Genomic DNA, 24,639 nt, shown 5'->3' with positions numbered 1-24,639 from the left:
ATCGGCAGGGGCAGAGCCTGGGGACCCCCCCTCCGCCCACCCGGGAATGGCTGCGGACAGGTGGGGACCCACCACACTCACCTCCTCACGCATCTTCTTCACAGTTTCTCCTTTCTGGAATAAAGATTTAGACAATAAGGAAAAGGCATCCCTCTGGCTCTGAGGATGGTGCGGCCCATGGTGGGTGGGGAGCGGCCTGGCCCATACGCCCACACAGCAGAGCCTCCCGCCTGTGCTGGAGGAGCAAACCAGCCTCTCCACTAAGAAGGCCAGGCTCCATGCCCGCCACACCCTGGCGGACATTTTGGATGGGAAACTGAGGCCCAGGAAGGCAAGTGCACCCACCTACGGGCACACAGCTGGCAAGGGTGGTGCAGGTCTGACCTGACTCCCCACGGCAGCTCACTCATGGCACATGGCAGTGTGCGTGCCCTCAGGTGCCCCGCATGGCCGGCTACACTCTGGCTCGGCCTCCTGGAGGTGGTGACTCTCGGAGACATGCCCTCTCAAGGGTTTGGGAGGAAGCCGGGACAATGAGCTATTAGAGGCGCCCCCATGGTGGGACTGAGGGGAAGGACACAGGGCCCCCGGAGGTGGTGAAAATGTGACGAAGACGGGGAGGTGGCCCTCACTGCTCGGCCTCCCGGGGCAGCAGGCTTCCAAACTGGGCCTTACTTCCCCCGGGCCAGCCCTGATTTGGAAAGGAAGTGTCTGAGGGCTGCTGCCTCCACTGGCACTCCTGGAGACCACCCAGACTACACGGCCAGCTGAAGAAGGCGTGAGAAATCATTCTTCGTGGGGTCTTCAACCGGGAAGAAGGACTGGCCATCAAGGCCAGGGTGGCCTCGCTAGGCGACCAGCTGGAGTGAACCCCTTCCCCTCAGGCCGCACAGAGCCAGGGACCAGCTTCAATGTCATACAGCATAAAGGCGACACCTCTGGGGTCCTGTCTTCATGGAACACAGACCGCCCACCAACTGGGAAAGGCGCACCTACTGGGTGCCACCTAGCACCCAGGGATGCTGCCATCCTCACCATCCCTTTACAAAGACCTCAGAAGAGGCAGAGATTCAATCAATAATTACCTTCCCGATGATGCTTCCAACTTCCTGCAGGAAAAAAAAATCACAGAAAGATGACGTCACAGAGCAGGAGGAGGAAAACACTGGAAGCAGACACTACCGAAACCTGCCTACCTTCCTGGTGTGAGTGAAGAAGGGAGAATTCAGAATCTGCTGGTGGGTGGGGGAGTGTGTACAAGCCACGCTCCTATACAGAGGCCCTGAGCCGGGGCTTCCTTGGTGCCCACCTGACCAGGCCAGAGATGGGCTGACTCTAAGTGCCCCGGGGGAGGGCAGCTGGCTACCCCCGATAAATAACTCAGGGAGCATCACCTATGCACTCAGGCTACCAGAAAACCCTGGAAGAAATGTGTGAAAAATAAAGCCTCCTTCAATTGTGTGACTTAAAGAAAACTTAGCACTGCTATTGCTCCATGACTCCTATTCAAACAGCAGCATGTTAAAAGGAATGCTGGAAGATGCTGCCACAGTTCTGACGGTGAGCCCAAGGCAGTTTTGGGACACACACTCTCCACTGGGCTTAGTGGCCCAGTATCTCCCTGTCCAGCAGCGGGACAGAGCTGACAGGTGCTACTGTGGCCTGTCACCTGAAGTGAGGCCAGCAATGGTGACGTCTGTGAGACTGTGAGGATGACATGCAGAGGGGTCCGCGGAGGCAGAGGGAGGCCATGAGGATGACGTGCAGAGGGGTCTGTGGAGGGAAAGGGAGGCCATGAGGATGACGTGCAGAGGGGTCTGTGGAGGGAAAGGGAGGCCATGAGGATGACGTGCAGAGGGGTCTGTGGAGGCAGAGGGAGGCTGTGAGGACGGCGTGCAGAGGGGTCCGTGGAGGGAGAGGGAGGCCGTGAGGACAGTGCGTAGAGGGGTCCGTGGAGGGAGAGGGAGGCCATGAGGATGGTGTGTAGAGGGGTCCGTGGAGGCAGAGGGAGGCCGTGAGGATGGCGTGCAGAGGGGTCTGTGGAAGGAGAGGGAGGCCATGAGGACGGTGTGCAGAGGGAGGCCGTGAGGATAGTGTGTAGAGAGAGGCTGTGAGGACAGTGTGCAGAGGGGCCCATGGAGGCAGAGGGAGGCCGGGAGGACGGTGTGCAGAGGTGTCTGTGGAGAGAGGAGGACACTGGACACAGGGAGGGGCCCCCGTCAATCAGAGCACCTCCCCCACAGAGTGCAGCTGGGTGGCATGGCCGCTGCTGCTGGAGATGGGGCCGTGCACCTGGCCTCACAGAGAGCCCCATCTACCACGCGCCTTGGCTCCTGACACCCACAGTCAGAGAGGCAGGTCCCTCTGTCTCCACTGCAGGAATGAACGCTCTGGGTGTGGGCACCACCACCTTCCCCTGGGGAGGAGGCCGTGTCTTCCGGAAATCTAGGATGTGCCAGTGCTGTGAGGCTAGAGCTCAGAGCCTCCGCCAGCCTCCTCCTCCTCAGCCCCCTCCCGGCGGGAGGCCACGCAGATACTGGCAGTTGGATTCCTCATGGTGCACACCTGAGGCAGGAAGGAAGAACTGCGGGGCCCTGTGCTGTGGGGCTGGAATTGGGTTCCATGTAGGGAGCTGAACGTGGAAGGAAGTGTTCTACGGGGGTGCAGCCCAGGACCCACAGCAGCCCAGGGGCACCATGCACCCTGGCTTCCAGAACATGCCACCACACACAGGAGCTGCTGGGGAAGTGGCTGGTTCCAGGACTGGGACAAGGAGGACAAGATGAGCAGAGAGCAGGATGGGGCTATAGGAACAGGGACTCGTCGGGCCTTGGGGTTCTGGCCAAAGCAGGGCAGCGAGGGCATCGGAGCAAATCACGTGGTCATGGAAGGAAAAGCCAGGGAAGAACACAGCAACCTGACTCCCAGAGGATAGAAACACATGCTCTGAAAGTCTGAGGACAGGTTCCTGGGAGCGGCCAACAGGCACACCCTGGGACAGAGCTGCTGCCATGTTCCTGCCAACAGCCAGGAGACCTAGACCAAGGCATGGGTGCTCCACACACGCCGTGCAGAAAGTGCCAACTGCACACTCAAAGCCGACGATCTACTCCAGGTGGAAGGGACTCTAGACAGGGAACCAGGGGATGCTTTGCGGCCGCTGTGAAGGGAGGCCAGTGGTGGGAATGCATCCGTGTGGGTGCCCTGACACTGGTGGCTGTGTGTGGTTGCGCTGGAGAAGGTCCGTTTGAAGGAAACATGCAGAAGGCATCAGGTTGGCACTGTCTCAAAGGGGCTGTACCTATAACTGCTTTGTAAGTTTGAGATTGCTTAAAATAAGATTAAAAAATGGTCCAAAGACCCAGGCAGTGTCAGGTTCTGTGTGCCACGTCTGCCTTTCCTACAGTGCCAATAGCCCAGGCGGTGCGTCTCTGGTTCTGTCTGCTGCGGCCGCCTTTCCTACAGAGACAATGGCGGCTCCTCTTACCTTTCCATGCATCAGCAGGCGGATGGTGAGGGTCACGTTCAGGCCACCTTCTGAGACCTTGGACTCCATCCTTCTGCCAAATTGTGGCTGAGGGTGGTGGCTTAAGGTGCTGAGGGTGCTGTGAGGAAGGACAGATGGGGCCCAGAAGGTGTCACCTGGAGAGAGAAGGCACAGCTGCTGCTAGAGAAGAGTCTCACGGACCACACACATCCAGGGGTGTCCTGGGCCGCTACCACTCCAGCCTCCCGGGTGGCAGTAGAATGGGGTTGCCCACCCGCCACATGCTGACCAGCCTCGCCTGCTGGGCACAGGGTGCATGGGAGTTCAGGGGAGGGCCTTGGGAGAGGTCTCCAGGGAGGCCCCATGGCTGCCTCCCTCCTGACGCTGGGCAGGCCATTGCAGCCCCTGGCCAAGGTCTGCATCTGCCCAGGGTCACAGAAGCACCTCTCTCAGCAGCCGGAGACTGGCAGGAGCTACCCCTGTGAGGCCCAGGGGACTCGCACCTCACAGGCCCAGCGCCCTGGGGCTCTGCCCCCTGCTTCTGCTGTGGCCTCAACACACAGTCACGGGGTGCCAGAGTCCCCTCACCAGGGTGTGGGAGCTGGCCCTTCACATCCCAAGCCTGCCATCTTCATCCCCTCATGCTCTCATGTGACTTAGTCTCCGCCAACTAAGCTGCCAAACGGCTGGTGTCCCTGGCAGTTCTCAGCAAGTGCCTTCCACGCACACAGTGCTGTCTGCAGTCATCGTGTCACTACTGTGCACCGTCATTCAGCAAGTTGACGGAGCCCACTGGGCAAAATTAAGGCCTCATTTTATGATTGACCAGCAAAGAATGACGGTAGTGAAAGTGAGGGACTCGTTCGACAGTCAGGGTGGCACGGTGGGGACCCTGCTCCGAGGTACTGGGCTCTGCAGGGTCAGCCCCATCCCGAGTCCTTCCCTGAAGGGCAACACCTCACCGAGGGGGCTGGCTCACAAAACCCACCAGGAACAGAACCCTGTGAAGCCGCACCCCCCACCATGGTCGAGCTGCCTGGGCACTGCCCTTTGATTCAACCGGTTCACACAGAAGAGGCGGCTACAAGTTAAAAGTCAGGGCAAAGGGCTTTTTTTCTCAATAAAATAGTTCTATTAAAAAATATGCTAAAAGAAAAACACAAAGATAACACAGAGGCAAAGCCTGTTCTGACTGCCTGTGTGGTGTGTAAGGAGGATCTGCAAAGAGCAGCCACAGGTGTCAGGGGGTGGACAGGAGCCACAGCCAGGGATGCACCTCTGCACTGACAGTGACATGCTGTCTACACCCGCACTTATGCTGTCTATATCTGTGCTTACTGTGCTTAAAAACACATGTATAGGTCACTTCATCAACACACTCAGACTATCACAAAATTATTGTAATTTTATTACAAATTGTTATCTATAATATTATTTGTATTAATTTGTAATTTTATTACGTTATTATTTGTAATAAAATGACACTTTGAAGGACAAGGATTTTCACGTTGCATTTAACAAGGACTTCACGTAGCACAAAGGGTTTGGAAGATTATTCTTGCACACGAATGCTGTCTCCTCACTGTGCGGCATGACAGACACATGTGGCTTTTTCAGTTTAAAACTAAACACCCACAGGCATATTTAAAGTGTCAAACAGCCTTGTGTGGGCGGCGGCAGCTGCCGGGGGAAAAGTACAGAGAGAGGCCATTTCTGGCAGCGCGGACAGCTCTGCTGGACAGCACAGCTCACGCCATTGCTTCAGTGACTCATTCTAAGTAGCGCATTCGTGTAGACAGATCTCAGAAAGGAGAGCAGAGTATCAGTTCAAATGCATGGCATGGCCCCTGAGAAGCACCTCTGTGCGCACACGGGCACCCTGAGATAAGCCTGGCTGCACCCTTTAACCTGTGGGTGCCGATGGACCAGCACACATGGACTGCATCTCGGTGTGGCTGGTCTGGAGCTCCGTGCCTCCTTTTTAATTAAAAACTCTCCTCCCCATCAGAGGGACAGCAGGGGCCCGCAGCCATCTGTTATGTCAAGGTTTCCAGCCCAGGGAAGGGAAAGTGGGTCAGCTCCTGCCAGGAGTGCTTAGGGCTCCAGGCTGTCAGCCTCTATCAGTCACACATGCCAGCGAGCTGCAGCCAGTGCCTCTCTTCATTGCAAGGGCAGCATGAGTGAGGGGCCATCCTGTGCCGTGCGGGTCACCTGGGACTCAGTGCCCAGGGCCCCAGAGGACCTACCCTGCTCCAGTCAGCACCTCCCAGAGCTGCAGACCACTTGGAAGGCCAGGGTGAACGAGGCGTCAGCCACTCTCTGGCTGTCCCTAGGGACCTGCCCGTCCATGCCGTCTGCAAAGTGCCCTGGCCTTGCTGCCACCTCCGTGGCTGCTGCTGTCCTTCCCAGCTAACACTGGCCATCTGCCCAGAGTCCATGGGGCAGCTCAGTGGCTACCAGGAAATGAAGGGCTGAAGTGGAGCCTGCAGCAGCCCATGCTCTGACCACTGGCATGCAAGGCCCCATGGGACTGGCCGTTCCTCAGAATGGAGCCTGTTCTGAGGCTTGCCCGCCCCTTCCCACACTGTGTTCCAGAAACAGGCAGAGCTCTGGTCCATCCAGGTCCCTCCCTCTGTCCCGTCCAGTGCTGGAGATTTAGCACATTTTAGCCCATGCAATGGGACAGGGAGAAGAGACAGGCACAGTCATCCCGTGAGGGCCTGGGTCCCCACCCACCTCATCCCCAACCCCTGTCTGTACCCGGGGCCCTGACCTGCCTCCCTTCCTGTCTATACCCAGGGCCTCCACCTCCTCCCTTCATGTCTGTACCCAGGGCCCTCACCTGCCTCCCTTCCTGTCTATACCCAGGGCCCTCACCTGCCTCCCTTCCTGTCTATACCCAGGGCCCTCACCTCCTCCCTTCCTGTCTATACTCAGGGCCCTCACCTCCTCCCTTCCTGTCTATACCCGGGGCCCTCACCTGCCTCCCTTCCTGTCTATACCCGGGGCCCTCACCTGCCTCCCTTCCTGTCTATACCCGGGGCCCTCACCTGCCTCCCTTCCTGTCTATACCCGGGGCCCTCACCTGCCTCCCTTCCTGTCTATACCCGGGGCCCTCACCTGCCTCCTTTCCTGTCTATACCTGGGGCCCTCACCTGCCTCCCTTCTTCTGTATACCCAGGGCCCTCACCTGCCTCCCTTCCGGTCTATACCCGGGGCCCTCACCTGCCTCCCTTCCTGTCTATACCCGGGGCCCTCACCTGCCTCCCTTCCTGTCTATACCCGGGGCCCCCACCTGCCTCCCTTCCTGTCTATACCCGGGCCCCACCTGCCTCCCTTCCTGTCTATACCCGGGGCCCTCACCTGCCTCCCTTCCTGTCTATACCCAGGGCCCTCACCTGCCTCCCTTCCTGTCTATACCCGGGGCCCTCACCTGCCTCCCTTCCTGTCTATACCCGGGGCCCTCACCTCCTCCCTTCCTGTCTATACCCGGGGCCCTCACCTCCTCCCTTCCTGTCTATACCCGGGGCCCCCACCTGCCTCCCTTCCTGTCTATACCCAGGGCCCTCACCTGCCTCCCTTCCTGTCTATACCCGGGGCCCTCACCTGCCTCCCTTCCTGTCTATACCCAGGGTCCCCTCCTGCCTCTCCCTGCCCCCCGTCTGCACCCAGGGCCCCCACCTCCTCCCCACTGTCTGCACTTGCCCAGGGGGTCTGTGGACCACCATCTCCAGATGTGCCTCAGGCCAGAACACACTCTGCACCCCAGCTCCCAGGGGATGCAGCCTATAGCTGTGGTCACGGGGATTTCAGACACCCACATTTGACATATGTGACCAGCACGACTCCTGACCCACTCCATCCCATGCATTAACAAGCCCAGCAGCCCCACCCACCATGTGAGGCACAATCTGAGCTTTTCTGCACCCTCTTCCACCCCCACTGCCCCCAGGTCCTGCCCCACCCTCCAGCCCCTGCTGTGACAGGTGCCAGGGATGCCTCCAACCAGCAACACAGAGCCCCCTCCCTCCTCCCCACTCCCTCCCCACTCAAGACAACTCTCCACATCCCATTCTCTCAGAGTTTCCTCTAAGGCCTCATCCACCATCCCCCAACTGCCACAGGCCCTGAGGGTAAAAGACCCCAGCACTTCTCCTCCCCAGAGACTCCCCTCCCCGCCCGGGCCTAGAACACCCTCCTTCCCGCACTCAGTCCTCACTCCATTGTGGTCCCTCCTCATGGGGCTTCCCTGTTAATATCAGCTCCCCTCTCCAGGACTCCCTCCCCTCTCCAGAGTTCCCTGCGCTGATTTCCAGCTCACACAGTGGCCCTGACGCATAGCTACAGAAGTATAGAGGGTCCTGGCACCCACAGTGGAGACGGTCACTAAGATGGGGAGGCCCAGGTGGATGGAGTGAAGGTGCCCTGAGGACCCACAGGTTGAAGGGGGCTGAGTGTGGGGCCTGGGGGTGGGGACAGTCCATGCATAGACCTGGGGTGCAGATCTCCTCACAGAGGACACGGGGCCAATGCTGGGAGCCCAATTTAGCCACAGCTTTGGGGTCAGCCATGGCAGGGCCAGCCTCAGCTGCAGAGACTCATCCAAGGCCCTGTGGGTTGGCTGGACCTGCCGCGCAGACCATGCCGGCTTCCCGTCCTCCCAGGTGTGAACATGAACACGGTCTGGGCACATTAAGCCCCCTGAGAGATGGGACTGCGCCCCTCATGTGCACTTGCAGCTCCCCTTTCTCAGGCCAGGGACTAATGCACTCTGTTTCCTTGTTCTGCACAATGACTGGAGAGAATTAACCAATGCCAGGGGCAGAAACCTCCTGCCTTCTTAGTTCATGACCCTTGTAGAGGAACTTCCCCTGTTCTCTGCACTGCTTAGACCAGAAGACGGGAAACCGTGACTGCCGCACCCTCTGACAGGCTAAATGTACCCTTCCCCGAAACAGGCACTGCCCGTCATCCATCAAACGCTGGGACTGCGCCCACCTCGTAGGAAGGACGCCGCGGTCCTGCTAAAAGCCTCCGCCTCTGCCTGCCCGAGGGCACCCTTCCCCTCCCTGCTTCCGAGGGCGGACTCCATTCCTCTGGAGCTGGTGTTTCCGGGTGGGCCAGCCTCCAACTGCCTTAGAATAAACCGCCCTTACATTAGATTCTGACCCTGTGGTGATTTTAGGCCGGTGGTGCTCTGTGGAATGCAGGCTGTGTGGACGTCCTCACTCAGGGGCTGCTTCCACTGGGTGACAGGCACGGGGCACTTGAGACAGCCCAGGAGGCTGGCACCTGAGGTCGAAGGGGCACAGAGGCCCCGGGGCTGTGCAGGAGGAGGGGCCGGGCCAGGGGAACAGGTGCTTAGAGAGAGCTCTGATGGACCCCTGCAGTGGCACAGACCGACTCACCGTTTAACCTTGCGTGTGTAACGTGGTGTCATGGCGTTTTAAAGGTATCATTGATGGTTAATAGGCTGCACATACTTAAAATCTATAGTGTGACAGTCTTGCCCGTGTATACACCTGGGGCTGTCCCACAGTGGCTCACAGGAACCTGCAGTCCTTGGTCCCCCGCGGTCCTTGCTCCCACTCCACCCGCCACTGCCCGCTGACAAGTGCCCACTTGCGGTCATTATAGACTCCTGGACTTTCAGAAGTTGACACAAACGGAATCATGGCGTAAGAATTCTTTTGTGTCTGGCTTCTATTAGTATTTACAGAAGATGTATCCACGCTGCTGAGCGTATAAACAGTTCCTTTCTGTTTAGAATTCCACTGTGGGAAAAAACCACCACTGGCACTTCCATGCAACCAGTGAAGAACATTAGAGCTGTATGCAAGGGGGGACACAAAAGTAAAACTGCTTTAGACATCTGTGCACAGTTCTTCTCATGGAAGCACTTTCATTTCCTGCAGGTACCACCTAGTAGTAGAACGGCTGGATCCTGCAGAAGCTGCACGTGGAACCTCCTAAGAAACTGTTCAAGGCCGCGGCACAGCGGTTCCACTATCTATATTCCCCTCAGCAGTGCACAGAGTTCCAGGTTCCATTATCCACATTCCCCTCAGCAGTGCAGAGTTCCAGGTTCTATTATCCACATTCCCCTCAGCAGTGCAGAGTTCCAGGTTCTATTATCCACATTCCCCTCAGCAGTGCAGAGTTCCAGGTTCTATTATCCACATTCCCCTCTGCAGTGAAGAGCTCCAGGTTCTATTATCTACATTCCCCTCAGCAGTGCAGAGTTCCAGGTTCCATTATCCACATTCCCCTCAGCAATGCAGAGTTCCAGGTTCCATTATCCACATTCCCCTCAGCAATGCAGAGTTCCAGGTTCCATTATCCACATTCCCCTCAGCAGTGCAGAGTTCCAGGTTCCATTATCCACATTCCCCTCAGCAGCGCACACAGCTCCAGCTCCTCCACACCCGCGCCAACACCTGGTCTGTTCAGCCTTTTCAGTGCTGCCCAGAGGGCATGCAGTGCTGTCTAGTTGCAGGGTGTCGCCAGGCAGGACCCCTCCACATGCTCTCATGTTGGCCTCACGGCCTGTCTGCTCCATTCTCTCCCGTGGCAGAGAACCTGGTGGAAATTGCCCCTTAGACAGCTGCGAGGCCACGTCTGTCAACCCTGGCAGTGACAGACGCAGTCCCGGCCCCTGGCATGGGCCAAGTACCGAGGTCAGGGACACAGCACTCCTTACTCAGGGCTACTGGAGGAATGGGGTGATTGGCTGGAGCCACTGTCAGCTCCAAGACAGAGCAGAAACAGGCCTCTGCCTCGGAGCTACGCTGACTTCTAAAAGCTCCCTTTGGTTTTCAAAAGTATCTTTTCTTTAAAGTCATACTGGAGAGAATTTTGGGGGATCAGAAGCTGCAGGTGAAATCTCCATGTACTTGAATGCTCTTCCCTGGACGCCAGTGCCACAGGCGGATCGACAAGCGCGTGAGGGCTGAGCAGCACTCGCGGCAACAAACATCTCTAGCCACCTCAACGTACTGCTGCAAGAGCCATGGTAGGGAGACTCGGGAATTGTTCAAAGGTCCCCAAGCTAGGGAAAGACGCAGCCAGGCCTCAAGCTCCCCTGCCTCTAACTCCAGAGCATCCTTTCACAAGGGCAGGCTGCAGAAAAAGGGAGGAGGCGGCTGGCCGTGGCGCTGGCCATGAGGAGGGGAGGAAGGGGTGCCACCAGCCACACTGCCTGCACCGTTGCTGTCTGCCCAAGCTGGAGACCAGGTTTCCTGCTCTGAGCTGTGTCTGCCAGGAAGCACAGGTGCTGTCCCTGCATTCAGAGCTGGGCTGGGTCTTCACAATGGAGGCATCAGGGGAACAGTAGAAAAGATGGTCCTGACAGCTTCTAAACAGGCCTTGATGTGACTTAATGACTTCTGCAGTCAGAGGAAGTGCAAATCAGAGGTTGCTGGCCTGCATGCAGCTGCTCATGGCAGCTCAGGGCACTTACATTTAACAGCTCTTCTCTCCACTCCACTGTCTCTGAAGCCCCTGTGAGCTCTCCTGCCTGAACCCCCACTCCCACACACATCGCTCTGTCTCCAAAGACGAAACAGACCCAGGATTAGGGCATCAACGCAGCTCCAGTCATACAACAGTGCACGGGCCAGAATGAAAGATTCCTTTCTTTACTTACTTGCTTATGGGCAAAGTGGTATTGAGGCCATAAAGGTATATTTAGGAAGCTAACATACAAGGGCTATTTAATGTGCAAACTTTATAATAATTCCATGTATAGATACTGTCCACGTGTGTTTAATGTGCAAACCTTGCAATCATTCCATGTAGATACTGTCCACGTGTGATTTAATGTGCAAACTTTATAATCGTTCCATGTATAAATACTGTCCACATGTTTAATGTGCAAACTTTATAATCGTTCCAGGTACAGATACTGTCCACGTGTGTCTAATGTGCAAACCTTACAATCATTCCATGTAGATACTGTCCACGTGTGATTTAATGTGCAAACTTTATAACTGTTCCATGTATACTGTCCACATGTATAATGTGCAAACCTTATAATCATTCCATGTATAGATAATGTCCACATGTGTAATGTGCAAACTTTATAATCGTTCCATGTACAGATACTGTCCACGTGTGTAACATATGTTTATTCATTTCAGCTTCACTCAAAACCCACAATGGATTTAAGAATTCGGCTCCAATTGCCTGTCTAGAAGCACTGAAGCTGCACACAGGAGGCTGGTGGGAGGAGAGCTGCCTGTGGTATCATATGCTGTGTCGCTGTGGAGCGGGGCCCTGCCCTGGAGCAGGCATCTGCCGTGGGGAAGGTGCTGTGTGCGGTGATGTGTGGGCGGCCCCGACTGGGAGGCCCGGGTGAGTGAGGGGCCAGTTCACCCTGCTGTGGCGTGGGAGGTGGGACTACAGGAGCAGGGTGAGCCGCGGTTCCCACCTGCAGGCACCCATAAATGCAAGGAGCAGATTGAAATCCACCCTGGAGGTAATACCAGTTATTAATTAATAACTTGATTATTTTAAGAAATATTTCCTAGGCAGTCACTAAGCTTTAGGCTCTGTGCTGTCCTTGAAGAAAAACAGGTAAACAAGGTGCCTTCCCAAGAAAGGAACTGTCATTATTAAAGTAACAGAAACAGGTGACACAGAAGAGCTGCAGGAGCAGGAGGAGAGGCCAGGCTCAGAGCAGGGCTCAGCTAGGGGAGACCCCTCTGCCCTGTGCGGCCTCTCTGGGATTCGTACATCGCCAGGACAGGTACCCAGCAGAGTGTGGGGATCCCAGCGCTCCTGAGGAGAGACCCTGAGAACCGTTAGCCCCCTCCGGAAATGCCCATGGGTCAGCAGCGATGCAGGGCCATCGCCGGAGGACAGAGCTGCAAGCACAGCTGCAAGGGCAGGTCAGGGAAAGGCGGCCCAACCTTCCGGAGTCTGGCTCGTCTCTCTTCGCCGTGGGCTGGTACTAGACATCTATCGATAAGAGCAGCTGCGAGGTCGTCACGAAGCCAGGGTTCTCCGGGAAGCTTGGGGAGTGCGTAGCAGTTGCAGCCTCTATAAACGGCGACCTGGCAGAATGTACCAATAGCCTAAAATACTTGCCAACTTTAAACTAGAAATTATGTTTGCAGAAATCTCTCCTCCCACAAAAAAGGGCATAGACATTCAAAAAGTAGGTGCCCGGAACAGCGACGCTGTTTGCCTGGGTGCCCACTGGAAACCAGCACCAACGTGGGAACAGCTGGGGAACGAGGCCACTGGCGACAGTGTCCCCCACGCCACAGAGCTCCTGTCTGCTTCTGGCTGGGCCTGTCCTCAGCAGCTGGTGTCTGCTGATGCCTTTACTTGTCCCTCCAACTGAATGAGGTGTGGAGCCACCATCACCCTGTCTTACAGATGGAAGGACTGATGCTGGAGAGGCTGGAGGGCCTGCTCTGGGGACGCAGCCGAGCAGGGCAAAGCTGGTGCAGCCCCAGCAGCTCCGGCATCTGTGCTCTCAGATGCCACGTGCACAAAAGGAGTGGCAAGGCTGCTGCTTCTGGGAAATGGAGCACACAGGGCTTCCCAATCCTTCCTGCTAAAACAACAAAAGAGCCTGGATATTGTATCCACCACAAACACAAGAAGACTGAAATGCGTAGGAAAGGCAGACTAGCCAGGGACCAGGGCACCCAGGAACGGCGTGGTGGTGAACCCCTGGGCTTTCTCTATGTCTCTCAGACTTGGAAGTGGAAAAGCTGGCAAGCCGGAAATGCCAACAGGCACAGACAAGAAAAGGCCCCAACAAAAGTCTGCTCTCTGCAGCCGAAGGGTCAGTGAAGGGACAGCACAGTGAGGCTGGAAATGTTGAGCAGCAGCTCCTTTATTCCACCAGGCACCATGGAGGACACGGTGCCCCTCCCCAGCCAGGCAGCAAAGGCCGCGTACGGAGCCTAGACCTCCACCCTCACCAGGCTGCCAAGAGGCTCCCGAACCCCATGCTGGGGTGGCTTCAGAGCAGGCTGAGCAGGGACAGGGGCTCTCATTCCCACAGGTGGTGAGTCCTTGCCCCCTGGTGTCAGTGGAGGCGATGTGGGGTCAGTAATGAGGGAGCCCCCTCCTCTGAGCAGCAAGGTTTCTGCACAGGCCTCCAGGGCCCCAGAGCTCCCACCCTTGCCCAGCGGCAATGAGGCCTCCTCCACAGCTCACCACGTCCTCTGCCCTTGGTACCAGCAGAGGCCGAGTGGAAAGCCTGGACTTTCACCTCTTGTTTCCCCTGCTGGAGAAGTATCAGAAGCAGCCAGCTAAACAGAAGGTTTATATAACCAGAGTCTCATAACATAATATCCAGAAGGTCCAGATTTCAAACAGAAAATCACCTGTTATACAAAGAACCCAAAAGATCTCAAACTGAATGAAAGACAGTGTCAGCTCCAGGATGACAGAGCTGTCGGAATCCTCCGACAAAGAAGTGAAAGCAGCCTTCATAAAAATGCTTCAGCGAACAAGCAGGAACACTCTTTAAACAAATGAGAAAACAGAATAGAATGCCTCCACAGAGACGTCAGTTCCCACCAAGCTAATGGGAGATGCAGAGAACTGAAAGGAATGATAGAACTAGAAAGCTCTACGACAGAGTGAAAGAGTCAGGGGAGAGAAGCAGGGAGCTGTGAGAAAAAACAACAGAAAGTACCCAATCCCAACAAGAGGGCAAAAACAGACCGAAGATGCACAGGCGGGGCCCCTGAGACCTGTGAGACACGGGGAGGACTTCACATTCATGTCCTTAGGGTACCAGGAAAAGAGAACAAAGGGGGTGGGGATAAAGGCTCTTGAAAAAATAATGGCTAAACTTCCCAAATTTGGCAAAAAGTAAAATCCTACATATTCGAGAAGATGAGTAAATCCCAAACAGGATAAATCCAAGGAAATCCACACAAACACACATTGTAGTCAAGAGTCTAAAAACCAAAGGCAAAGAATAATTCTTGAAAGCAGCAAGAGGGACATGACCCCATGCTACAGGAGGGAGACAAGGGATGACGTGGATTTCAGGCGAGAAGCCATGGAGGCCAGGAGGACGTGGCCCCGAACTGCTCAGTGCTGAGAAGGACAGAAGTGCCAACTGGAATGATATATCCAGCGAAAATAATCAGGAATAAAGACATTATGGGATGAAAGGAAATTAAGAGAAGTTGCTGCCAGCGTGTCTACACTGGGAGAAGGCCTAAGTCCTCTAAACCGAAATGAAATAATGATGAAATATTGGAACAACAGGAAGGAAGAAAGAACATAGTAGGCAAATATGTGAGTGCATAGAAAGGCTTCACTCTCGAGTTCTCTCAATTATGATTGACGGCTGATGCAAAAGTTACAGCATTGTCTGATGTGTACAGAATGTTTAGGAAATATTTAAAGCAACTACATCATAAATGAGGGACAGCAAAAAAATTATAAAGGAAGTTACAGTTTCTTCCCTCAAACTGGTGAAATGTTGACAGCAGTAGAATTGATAACGTATATATGCCTGGGCAACATGGCAAAACCCTGTCTCTACAAAAAAATTTAAAAAATTAGCTAGGTGTGGTGGTGTCTGTCTGTGGTCCCAGCCACTGGGGAGGCTGAGGTGGGAGGATGGCTGGAGCCTGGTTAGTTGAGGCTGCAGTGAGCCATGATCGTGTCACTGCACTCCAGCCTGGGCAACAGAGCAAGATCCTGCCTCAAACATTATACATGCACACACACGTGACATATATGTATATTTATATGTGCATACATGTTGCATATGTGTATGTTATATATGTGTATGTGTATATATGTATATACATATGTGCTACATATGTATTTGTGTGTACATATATGCTATATACTTAGTATTCAGTATGTGTGTATATACGTACACACATATGTGTTTGCTCTTTTTTAGAGCAAGCACTAAAAAAGAAAGCCATACAGATATATACTCGAAAATGCTATTGATAAAATAAAATTCCAAAAAAATGTACACTGACTCACAGGAAGACAGAAAAAAACTAAAACCAGAGAAACAAAAAACAAAACCAACAAAATTAAAAATGAGGCTGGGGGCGGTGGCTCACGCCTGTAATCCCAGCACTTTGGGTGGTCAAGATGGGAGGATCACTTGAGCCCAGGAGTTCAAGGCCAGCCTGGGCAACACAGGAAGACCCCCGTCTCTACAAAATATAAAAATACATTGGCTGGGCATGGTGGTGCATGGCTGTGGTCCCAGCTACTTGAGAGGCTGGGGTGGGGGATCACTTCAGCCCAGAGGAGGCTGCAGTGAGCCATGATCACACTACTGCACTCCAGCCTGGATGACAGAGTAGGGCCCTATCTCAAAATAAATAAATACAACAGATAAATAAAAGGTGAAATGGCAGATTTAAGCCCTAACATCTCGATACCATAATAACTTTAAATATAAATGGTCCAAATACACCAACTGAAGCACAGATTGGCAGAGTGGATTTAAAAATATGACCCCATCATATGCTGTCTACAGAAAACTCACTTCAAATAGAACGATATAAGCAAACTGAAGATAAACTAATGGGAAAAGGTGTATCATGCAACCATTAATCAAAAGAAAGCAGGAATGGCTATATTAGTGTCGGAAAAAACAGACGTCAGAGCAATGAAAATGATCAGAGACAGAGAGGGACATTACATAATGATAAAAGAGTCTAAATAAGCAATAGCAATCCTAAATGTGTATGACTCAAATAACAGAGCTGTAAAATATGTGAAGCAGAAACTACTAGTAGTGAAAAGAAAAATACAAAAATCCACAACGACATTTGAAGACTTTATTACTGTCAACAACTGAAAGAACCACTGGACAGAGAAGTAGCAAAGGATTTAGAAGAACTCAACACTATCGACCAACGGGGCCTGATGAACACTTCTGGAACACTCTGTCCAGCATCAGCAGAATCCACACTCTTTTCCTGCATGTACAGAATCTATACCAGGATAGACCATATCCTTGGCCATAAAAGAAACCTCAACAAATTTAACAGAATTGAAACCATAGTGTATGTTCTCTGACCACAGCTGACTCAAACCAGAATCAATCATGGAAAGATAACAAGAAAAGTTCCAAGCACTTGAAAATGAAACACATACATGAACAATCCACAGATTAAAGAGGGAATCTCAAGGAAAATCAAAAAACACATTGACCTGAACGAAAATAAAAACACAGCATATAAAAAATCGCAGGACGCAACTACAGCAGTGCTGAGAGGGAAACCTGTGGCACGAAACACACATTTGAAGAGAGAAAAGCCTCCAGTCAATAATCTAAGCAGTCATTTTAAGAATCTAATAAAAGAAGAACAAAATAAATCCAAGTAAGCAGAGGAAGGAAATACTAAAGACCAGAACTTGGCGCTGGTGTAAGAACGACACGCAGGGCGGTGGAGGAGAGTGGAGAGCCCGGCAGGAAACCTCGCAGCTGCAGCCAATCCATCTACGATAAAGACACCAGAAACACACACGGGGAAGGACAGTTTCTTCAATAAACTGTGTTGGGGAAACTGGATGTCCCTATGCAGAAGAATGAAATTAGACCCTCATCTCACACCATCTATAAAAATCAACTCAAAATGGGTTAAAGACTTAAATGTAAGATCTGCAACTGTAAAACCACTAAGAGAAAACACCGGGAAAAATTCCACGACACTGGTCTAGTTAATGATGTCTTTTTTTTTTTTTTAATATGGCCCTCAAAGCACAGGCAACAAAATCAGAAAGTAGAGAAATGGGATTATATCAAACTAAAAAGCTTCTGCACAGCAAACAACAGAGTGAAGAGACAACCTAGGGAACTGGAAAAAAAACTGCAAACCATACAACATCTGATAAGGAGTTAATACTCAAAATGTGTAAGGAACTCAAACAACTCTAGCAAGAACACAAATACCAGATTTTTAAAAAATGGCAAAGAAAGGGAATGGAAGCTTCTCAGAAGAAGACATACAAATGGCTAACAGGTATATGAAAAAGTGCACAACATCACTGATCATCAGGAAAATGCAAATTAAAACCACAATGGGATATCGGCTCATACCTGTTAGAATGGCTATCATCAAAAAGACAAAAGCTAAGTGTTGGTGAGGAGGTGGACAAAAGGAACCCTTGTACAGTGCTGATTTGGGAAACTAAGTACAGTCATTATGGAAAACGGTACAAAAGTTCCTCAAAAAACTAGAAATAGAACCACCATAGGATCCAGCAGTCTCACTTCAGGGCATATACACAAAGTCACTATAGTGAGGAGACACATGCAGGCCCAAGTTGATTGCGGCACGACTCACAACAGCCTAGATATGGTGGAATCAGCCTAAGTATTCATGGAGAGATGAACAGATAAAGAAAAGGTCACATACAGACACACACAGACACACACACAGAAAGAAACCATGCCATCTGTGTCACTGAGGATGAACCTGGAGGACATTATAACGAGTAAAATGAACCAGGCACAGAAGGACGAATACTGCATGATCTCATATGTGGAATCTAAAAAGGTGCATCTCACAGAAGCAGAGGGTGGGATGGTGGCTGTCGGGGATTGCGGGGGCTTGGGGGAAATGGGAGCTGTTGGTCGCTGGGCACAAGTTCAGTTAGACAGGAGGCAAACAGGCTGGAGAGCTGCTGAGCAGCACAGTGACTATGGGTAAGAACAATGTATACTTGAAAATTGCTGAGAGTGATTTTAAATTTTTTATAGAGATGGGGTCTCTCTATGTTGCCTAGGCTGTTGCCTGAGGTAGGCAGGTCGCTGGAGTCTAGGAGTTCAAGACCAGCCTGGAAAAAATAGACCCCATCTCTACAAAATGTTGAAAAAACTAGCTGGGTGTGGTGGTGTGCACCTGTGGTCTCAAGTCCTGGCAGACAGGCGGGAGGATCACTCGAACCTCACCACAAACAAAGGTATGTGAGGTGATGGATATGTTAATTAGCTTGATTTAATCATTTCACACACAAAAAACATGAACAAATAGAATTCAGCAATATACCACAAGAATTATATGCTATAACCATTCTTCCTGTGATGTGAGGCTGACTCAGGGTTGGAAAATCTGTGTAATTCACCTTATTAACAGACTAAAGAAAGCACACAATCATATCAATGCATGAAGAAAAGCCTGTCACAAAACTCAATACCAACTCAAGATAAAAATTAAAACGCTCAGAAAAAAAAAACAGGAATAGAGGGGAACTCGCTCAGCTTGATGAAGGACAGCCAGGAAAGCAGCCACAGCTGTGGCCCGCAGCTGGCCCAGGCATGTCTGCTCAGGAGCACTCGGCTGGGCATGAGCTGCCTGACGCTGCCAGTGAGCTTCTAAGCTTGGACTCACCCCTTGCTGAAGCCCCTGGGTACCTTCCCACTGCTGTGCTGTTTAATCCCGGCCCTGGGCCTCCCGCCCAGAGCCCGGCACCTGACCCCTTGGTCTTGTTTGTCTCTGCCCCCTGCCCTCCCACTGGCTCCCCGGCTTTCGTTGCAGCGACAGGGTGAGTTCTCCTATCCACTTATCAGGACCTTCTTATGGAGGGCATTGCCTACCAGCCTGTACCTGCAACCCCATCTCTCCTGGCTCTGCTGCAGCCACCTGGAGCCACCTTGGCACCGAGGGCAGAGGGCACACGTGTCTCCTCCATTCACCACTGAATCACCAGTTCCCAGCACCACTCTTGGCCCACAAGGGGGCGCAGTATGTATTTAAGGATTAGACAGATTTCACCCCATGAGCACTGAGCCCAGCTCAATTTCCACGGCCTTGTGGAACGTTCTGAAATTCAGCGATTTCTAAACTCAATACTCAGAAGCACTGTAATCCTATTTTCTCCCACACCACCCACTCCTGCGTTTTTCATTCAGTCACTAAGGGTTTGCTGGGGCTCTGCTGTGGGGGTCCCTGTGGCCCACAGAGGAGGCACAGGGCTGGGTGTGGAGCCATGGCAGGAGAAGTTGTGTGGGGCCAGGACCGCGGTGCCCCAGGTGCTCCCCTCCCCTCTGAGGCCCAGGGCCAGCGGGGTAAAGCTTTCCAGGAGGGCAACTGGGGAACAAGGCAACAGTCCTGCTTTCGAACGCTGGACGTGACTTGCAAATCCACCAGCTCCCAGAGAGGCCAGAGGAAAACCACTCACGACAGGAACGTCTTGTCAATAAAAAGGATGCAGAGAAAAATGCCACGAAAACAGGACAGACTCTCACGCCATACAACAACAGCAGACAGCAGAGAACCACCACCGCCTCGCAAGCTCTTGAAACCCGTGACTGTTTCTGTCCTTCCTTCATTTGAGCTACTCCAATGTGAAGAGGCTTAGTGCTGTTTTTAATTTCACTGGGTTTGGCTCTTGATTATTTACTCTCTTCCGCTTGTTTTGTTTTCTTTTTTTAAAGTTTCTTCAAGTGGAAGCTTACGTTATTGTCTGAAGACCTTTCCTCTTTCCTAGTGGATGCTGTCATGCTATAAATTTCTCTAGAGGCGCTGATTTATTAGTATCCTATAGATTTTTTTTCATTTTCTCTTACTTCAAAGTATTTTCTAATTTTTTTGATACTTCCTCTTTGACTAGGGCATTATTTAGAGGTGTGTGTTTTGATTTTCAAGTATTTGGAAAATTTCCAGTTATCTCTGGTTATTGATTTACAGTTTAATTCTACTGTGGCCAAATACATTTTATATGATTTAAATTATTTTAAATTTGTTAGGCTTTAGTTTTTTACATGGAATATGGCCTGCCTTGGGGAACATCTCATGTGCACATAAAAACCACGGGTACTGTGGTGTCTGGATTGTCTGCAGGTCTCGGAAGCTCCATTCATTTCTCCCAGTCCTTTCTCTATCACTCAGCATGGCTCATTTGTACTGAGCTGTCCTCCTCGTGTTTGCTGACTCTGTGCCCTGTCACTTCCATTGTTATTGAGTCTACACCATGAATTTTTCATTCGGTTGTAAGATTTTTTAGTTCTAAAATTTCCATTTTATTCTTTAAATCTCCTACTTCCTTGGCCAGGCACAGTGGCTCACACTTGTAAACCCAGTACTTTGGGAGGCTGAGGTAGGCAGATCGCTTGAGTGTAGGAGTTTAAGACCAGCCCGGGCAACACAGAGAGACCCCATCTCTATGAAAAATTTTAAAAATTAGCCAGGTGTGGTGGCTGCACCTGTGGTTGCAGCTGCTGGGAGGCTGAGATGGGAGGATCGCTTGAGCCTGGGAGGTGGAGGCTGCAGTGAGCTGAGATTGCACCACTGCACTCCAGCCTGGGTGACAGAGTGAGCCCTGTCTCACTCAAACAAACAAACAAACAAACAAAACCTTTGCTTTCCCTGCGTAGAGTTCTTATTTTTCCATTCACTTTGAGAGGGCTTGCCCTTCCTCCTGGAGCACGGTGGCACAGCTGCTCTGAGGATCTTGTGGATACTCCACTAGGAAGGATCCCAGGTTGGCGTGTGTTGCTCATCTCCCGGCTGGAGAGGCTGAGGGTTCCTATTTCTTCCTACGCTGAGTACGGACGTCGAGTTGTCCCCTGGTCTGTTTGAATATTGTCGTAACACTCCAGTTATCACTTAAACCTTATGCAGAAACACGACATTTTTATTGTGTTGGGCAGTGGTTCTAGTTAGTTCCAAACTCTGTGGGCTGTGGCTCCAATGTCAGTTCTGTTCTGAAAGCTTCTGCACCGCTGTTTAACTCTGTGCCACGTGTGTGCCACCCAGTGCCCGGCTGGGACCTGGGGGCCATCAACCCTGCAGTCCCCTTGTCAAAGCCTTTGCTGTGCTGTCTGTGGTCAGATCCACACGTAGAGAGTGCAGGCAGTGCCCAGCAATGCACACACAACTTCATGAAATCCCTTTCTCAAACTTGCCCCTCTCTGTGATCTCCAGGGCTTTCTGGCCAGGGCCTGGCTTTTGCCACAGTGCCAGAAACTTACTGCACCTGCATCCTGTCTAGGGCCAAGAGACAGGAGGGCAGAGACATGAAACAGCCCTGGGAGGACCCCCCACCCCGGAGGGCAGGGATGGGAAATGGCCCTGGGAGGTCCCCTTCATTCTCTGGGACCACAAGTCCTGTGGTCAGAGAGAAAAGTTCTGCCCCTCTGTGTTGCCAGCCTGTCATGCTGCTGTGCCCTCAAAGCCACTGCTGTCACAGGATCGCCTAGGGGTGAGGATGGGAGAGACTGGAAGCTGGAGCAAATGCCAACAAGCAGGAGCTCCCTCTCCATCCTCAGACAGAAATGCGGAGCTTCTCTGTGGCTGCACTTCTGGGTATGTGGCTGCCTGGAGTCCAGGCCATGCGGCGAGGACAGTGAGGACACAGGAAGCTCCCCGCTGGGCTGGACTCCTTTCCAGCCTGCTCCCACTGCCGCCTCCCGGTCCCCAGGGAGCTGCTCCAGCACTCTGTGCAGAAGTCCCAGCTGTGCTCAGTGGGAGGGGCAGGGGGGTGTACCCCCACTCCATTTGACAGAATCAAAGCCTCATTTAATTTTTTTTTTAAGACGGAGTTTCACTCCTGTTGCCCAGGTTGAAGTACAGCAGCTCACTGTTGGCAACTTCCACCTACTGGGTTCAAGCAATTCTTCCACCTCAGCCTCCGGAGTAGCTGGGATTACAGGCGCGCCACCACCACACCTGGCTAATTTTTTGTATTTTTAGTAGAGATGGGGTTTCATCATGTTGGCCAGGCTGGTCTCAAACTCCTGACCTCAGGTGATTTGCCTGCTTCAGTCTCCCAAAGTGCCGAGATTATAGGCGTGAGCCATTGCAACTGGCCATTTCATTTTTATATTGATTAAATTGGCAAAATCTGTTTAAAACTGGTACCACTATAAATTCTGATAAATTTGCCAGTTACTCATTTTTTAAAAAATATTCAAATCAACAGAATGCTAGTAAAATGAATACTGCCCTAGTAAGAAGTGATGTACAATGAAACAGCAGTCACACAGGGCCACAGCCCCACGTTTTTCCATATATAAATCCAGGCTGTCCTAACACAGTAGGGCGAGCTCTTCCTCCGTTTTACACATGAGGTGACACAGTGCGATGACCCTGAACTGTGACCAGCTGACTCCAGGCCTAGGTTCCCGACCACCAGACAGGTAACCCATCATCTGTTTTCATGCCAAAAATAACAGTGAATGACATCCCTTCAGACTCGAAGGGAAGAGACCCATGTTTGAAAGTGTCACGTGAGGCCCAAGTTGTAAGGCTTGTTTTCTGGGGGATGGATGAATAGGTTTGGATATTAACACAGAGATGCCCTGGAGTGTAGAAGGAGGGTCACACAGCTGTGAGTGCGGCTGGCAGCAGGCGCCCTGAGCTCTCTCCTGTGTGCCACTGCTTGCCCCGAGAAGGCGGGAGAAGTCTTGCCAGCAAACCGCCATCTGGGGTCCTCGCAGCCGCAGTGAGCGCTGTCACGGCCAGCGGCTCTGGCCATCCCCCCGTTAGCTGTGCTCTGTCCAGGGCTGCACTCAGGGCCTCAGCTGTCTGGGGGATGTGACTGTGGGAGGGAACACAGTGTGGGGTGGATGGGAGCAGCCCCAACTTGATTTATCCTGTTTAACAGCTCAGTGCCTGCATCGGGCTGCACGAGGCCAGGACGGCGGAAATGACAGGGCAGATTAACTGCCACATTCTCCTTGAGAGCCTCACATGCACATCATGTCCCTGAGGCCACCCAGGGCAGGGGAGGCTTCTGGAATTTCATGCTCCTGCCTGTCACAGGCGGCATTCGGAGGCCGTCCAGGGCTTACACAGCCTGGCCTCGGCGAGCGTCCTGAACAGCCTGCTCCCCTGCTACTCAGTGTCAAGGCAGACAAAGGTGCCGGTGGGGAACAGTGACCGCTCACCTTCCGCTGCTCCGGCGGCCCAGCCACACTGGTCTCATGTCTGGAAGATGCTGGACTTTGCTGACCATAGCCAGGCTCCCTCACAGTGCCAGTGTTCCTTGGTCCCACCTTTGGGAACCATGTAAGAGTGTGCCTCCTACAAATGTTCCAATTCTTTCAAATGCTCATTTTGGGATTCGTAATATCTCTGATGAGAGGCAGGGTAGGCCACCCTGAGAGCTGAGTCAAGTCTGGGCTCTGACACCGTCCTGGCTGTGATGGATGCACTTCGACTCGCTTGCCTCAGGGCGGGTTCAGGCCCCTGACCGCTCCATCGGTGCCCTGGCGCTGCACACAACATCTCAGGCTCCATGGGCCCTCTAGTCTCAGTGGGAAGCTGAACGCAGCAGGGACATCCTATCGGCCCATGAAAAAGGGTCCAGCGGGAACATTCCTCACCCCACACCTCTCCTCAGTTCCCACACGGCACGGCAAGTGGCGTGTCTGCAAGTGGCTCAGAGTCTGGTGGAGAAATTGGCTGCGGGCTGGAGCAGTGGGGGATCCAGATGGCCGAAAATCAACATCGGATCCCACCTTGCCCTCAAATATGTGTCCTATAAAGGTGAAAGATCCAGAAGTGAACAGTAGAAGTTTAACCCTCTTGGAAGGAAGCAAAGGTCAACCTCCTTGTAGCCTCAGGGTCAGTGGGCATAAGGAGGAGAGGTTGTGAATGAGCGGTCCTTCCCAGCTCACTGCGGGGGCATCCGAGACAGTATCTGTCCTGCTCTCGCCCTGGACAGGGAGGGGCGTCACCCTGGCCATTGCTGGTAGGTGTCCCAAGACCCCTGGGGGAAGCCGGTGTGGGCAGGCTGAGCCGGGGGAAGCAGAGGCACTGCAGCCTGCCAGAGTGGCCCCGACTGACTCTGCACTTTCCCAGGAGCCCAGTAGCAGACCTGAGCTTTTAATCGAATTTGAGTTTTCTGACGTTGTGTGACTTGACCCAATGCATCCCCATGGTGCAGGTGGTGAAAAGCAGCAGCAAGGCAAGTACTGGGCCTGCTGACCCCACAGTTTACTCGAAAAGATAATCCCAGGATGCGGCAACCTGCAACAGCTGCCAGCACATGTGCAGCCGAGAGTCAGCCGGAGCGCGCAGCATGGAGGGGCCCCCAGCCTGTGTGGCTGCCGCTGGACACCCTGAGCCAGGCAGGAGCCTGGAAGGAAGGTGCCGCGTCAGGGGCAACCGCGCTGCTGGGGGTCAGTGACTGGCTTTGTGAGGACGCTCTTTTGGGAGCTGGGCAGAGCTCCCTACTTGGACATGGGC

General features: G+C 52.8%; 1 protein-coding gene across 26 annotated transcripts in view; it reads right to left on the bottom strand.

Moving 5' to 3' along the window:
* LOC100591041 (poly(rC)-binding protein 3) overlaps positions 1 to 24,639 on the bottom strand; it is an 89,682-nt gene that overhangs the window by 40,335 nt on the left and 24,708 nt on the right. For all 26 annotated transcript variants that reach the window (XM_030806247.1, XM_030806250.1, XM_030806244.1 and 23 more), the window contains exons 2-4: positions 3,488 to 3,642; positions 1,086 to 1,109; positions 82 to 114 (exon numbers count right to left, since the gene is read on the bottom strand). In XM_030806247.1, coding sequence (XP_030662107.1) covers positions 82 to 114; positions 1,086 to 1,109; positions 3,488 to 3,642 — 212 coding nt within the window. The remainder of the gene's footprint in view (positions 1 to 81; positions 115 to 1,085; positions 1,110 to 3,487; positions 3,643 to 24,639) is intronic.

The sequence above is a fragment of the Nomascus leucogenys genome, chromosome 25, assembly GCF_006542625.1.
Source record: "Nomascus leucogenys isolate Asia chromosome 25, Asia_NLE_v1, whole genome shotgun sequence".
NCBI classification, from domain to species: Eukaryota; Metazoa; Chordata; class Mammalia; order Primates; family Hylobatidae; genus Nomascus; species Nomascus leucogenys.
The sequence above is the reverse complement of the archived record's forward strand: the minus strand, read 5'-3'. Positions and strand labels throughout refer to the sequence as shown.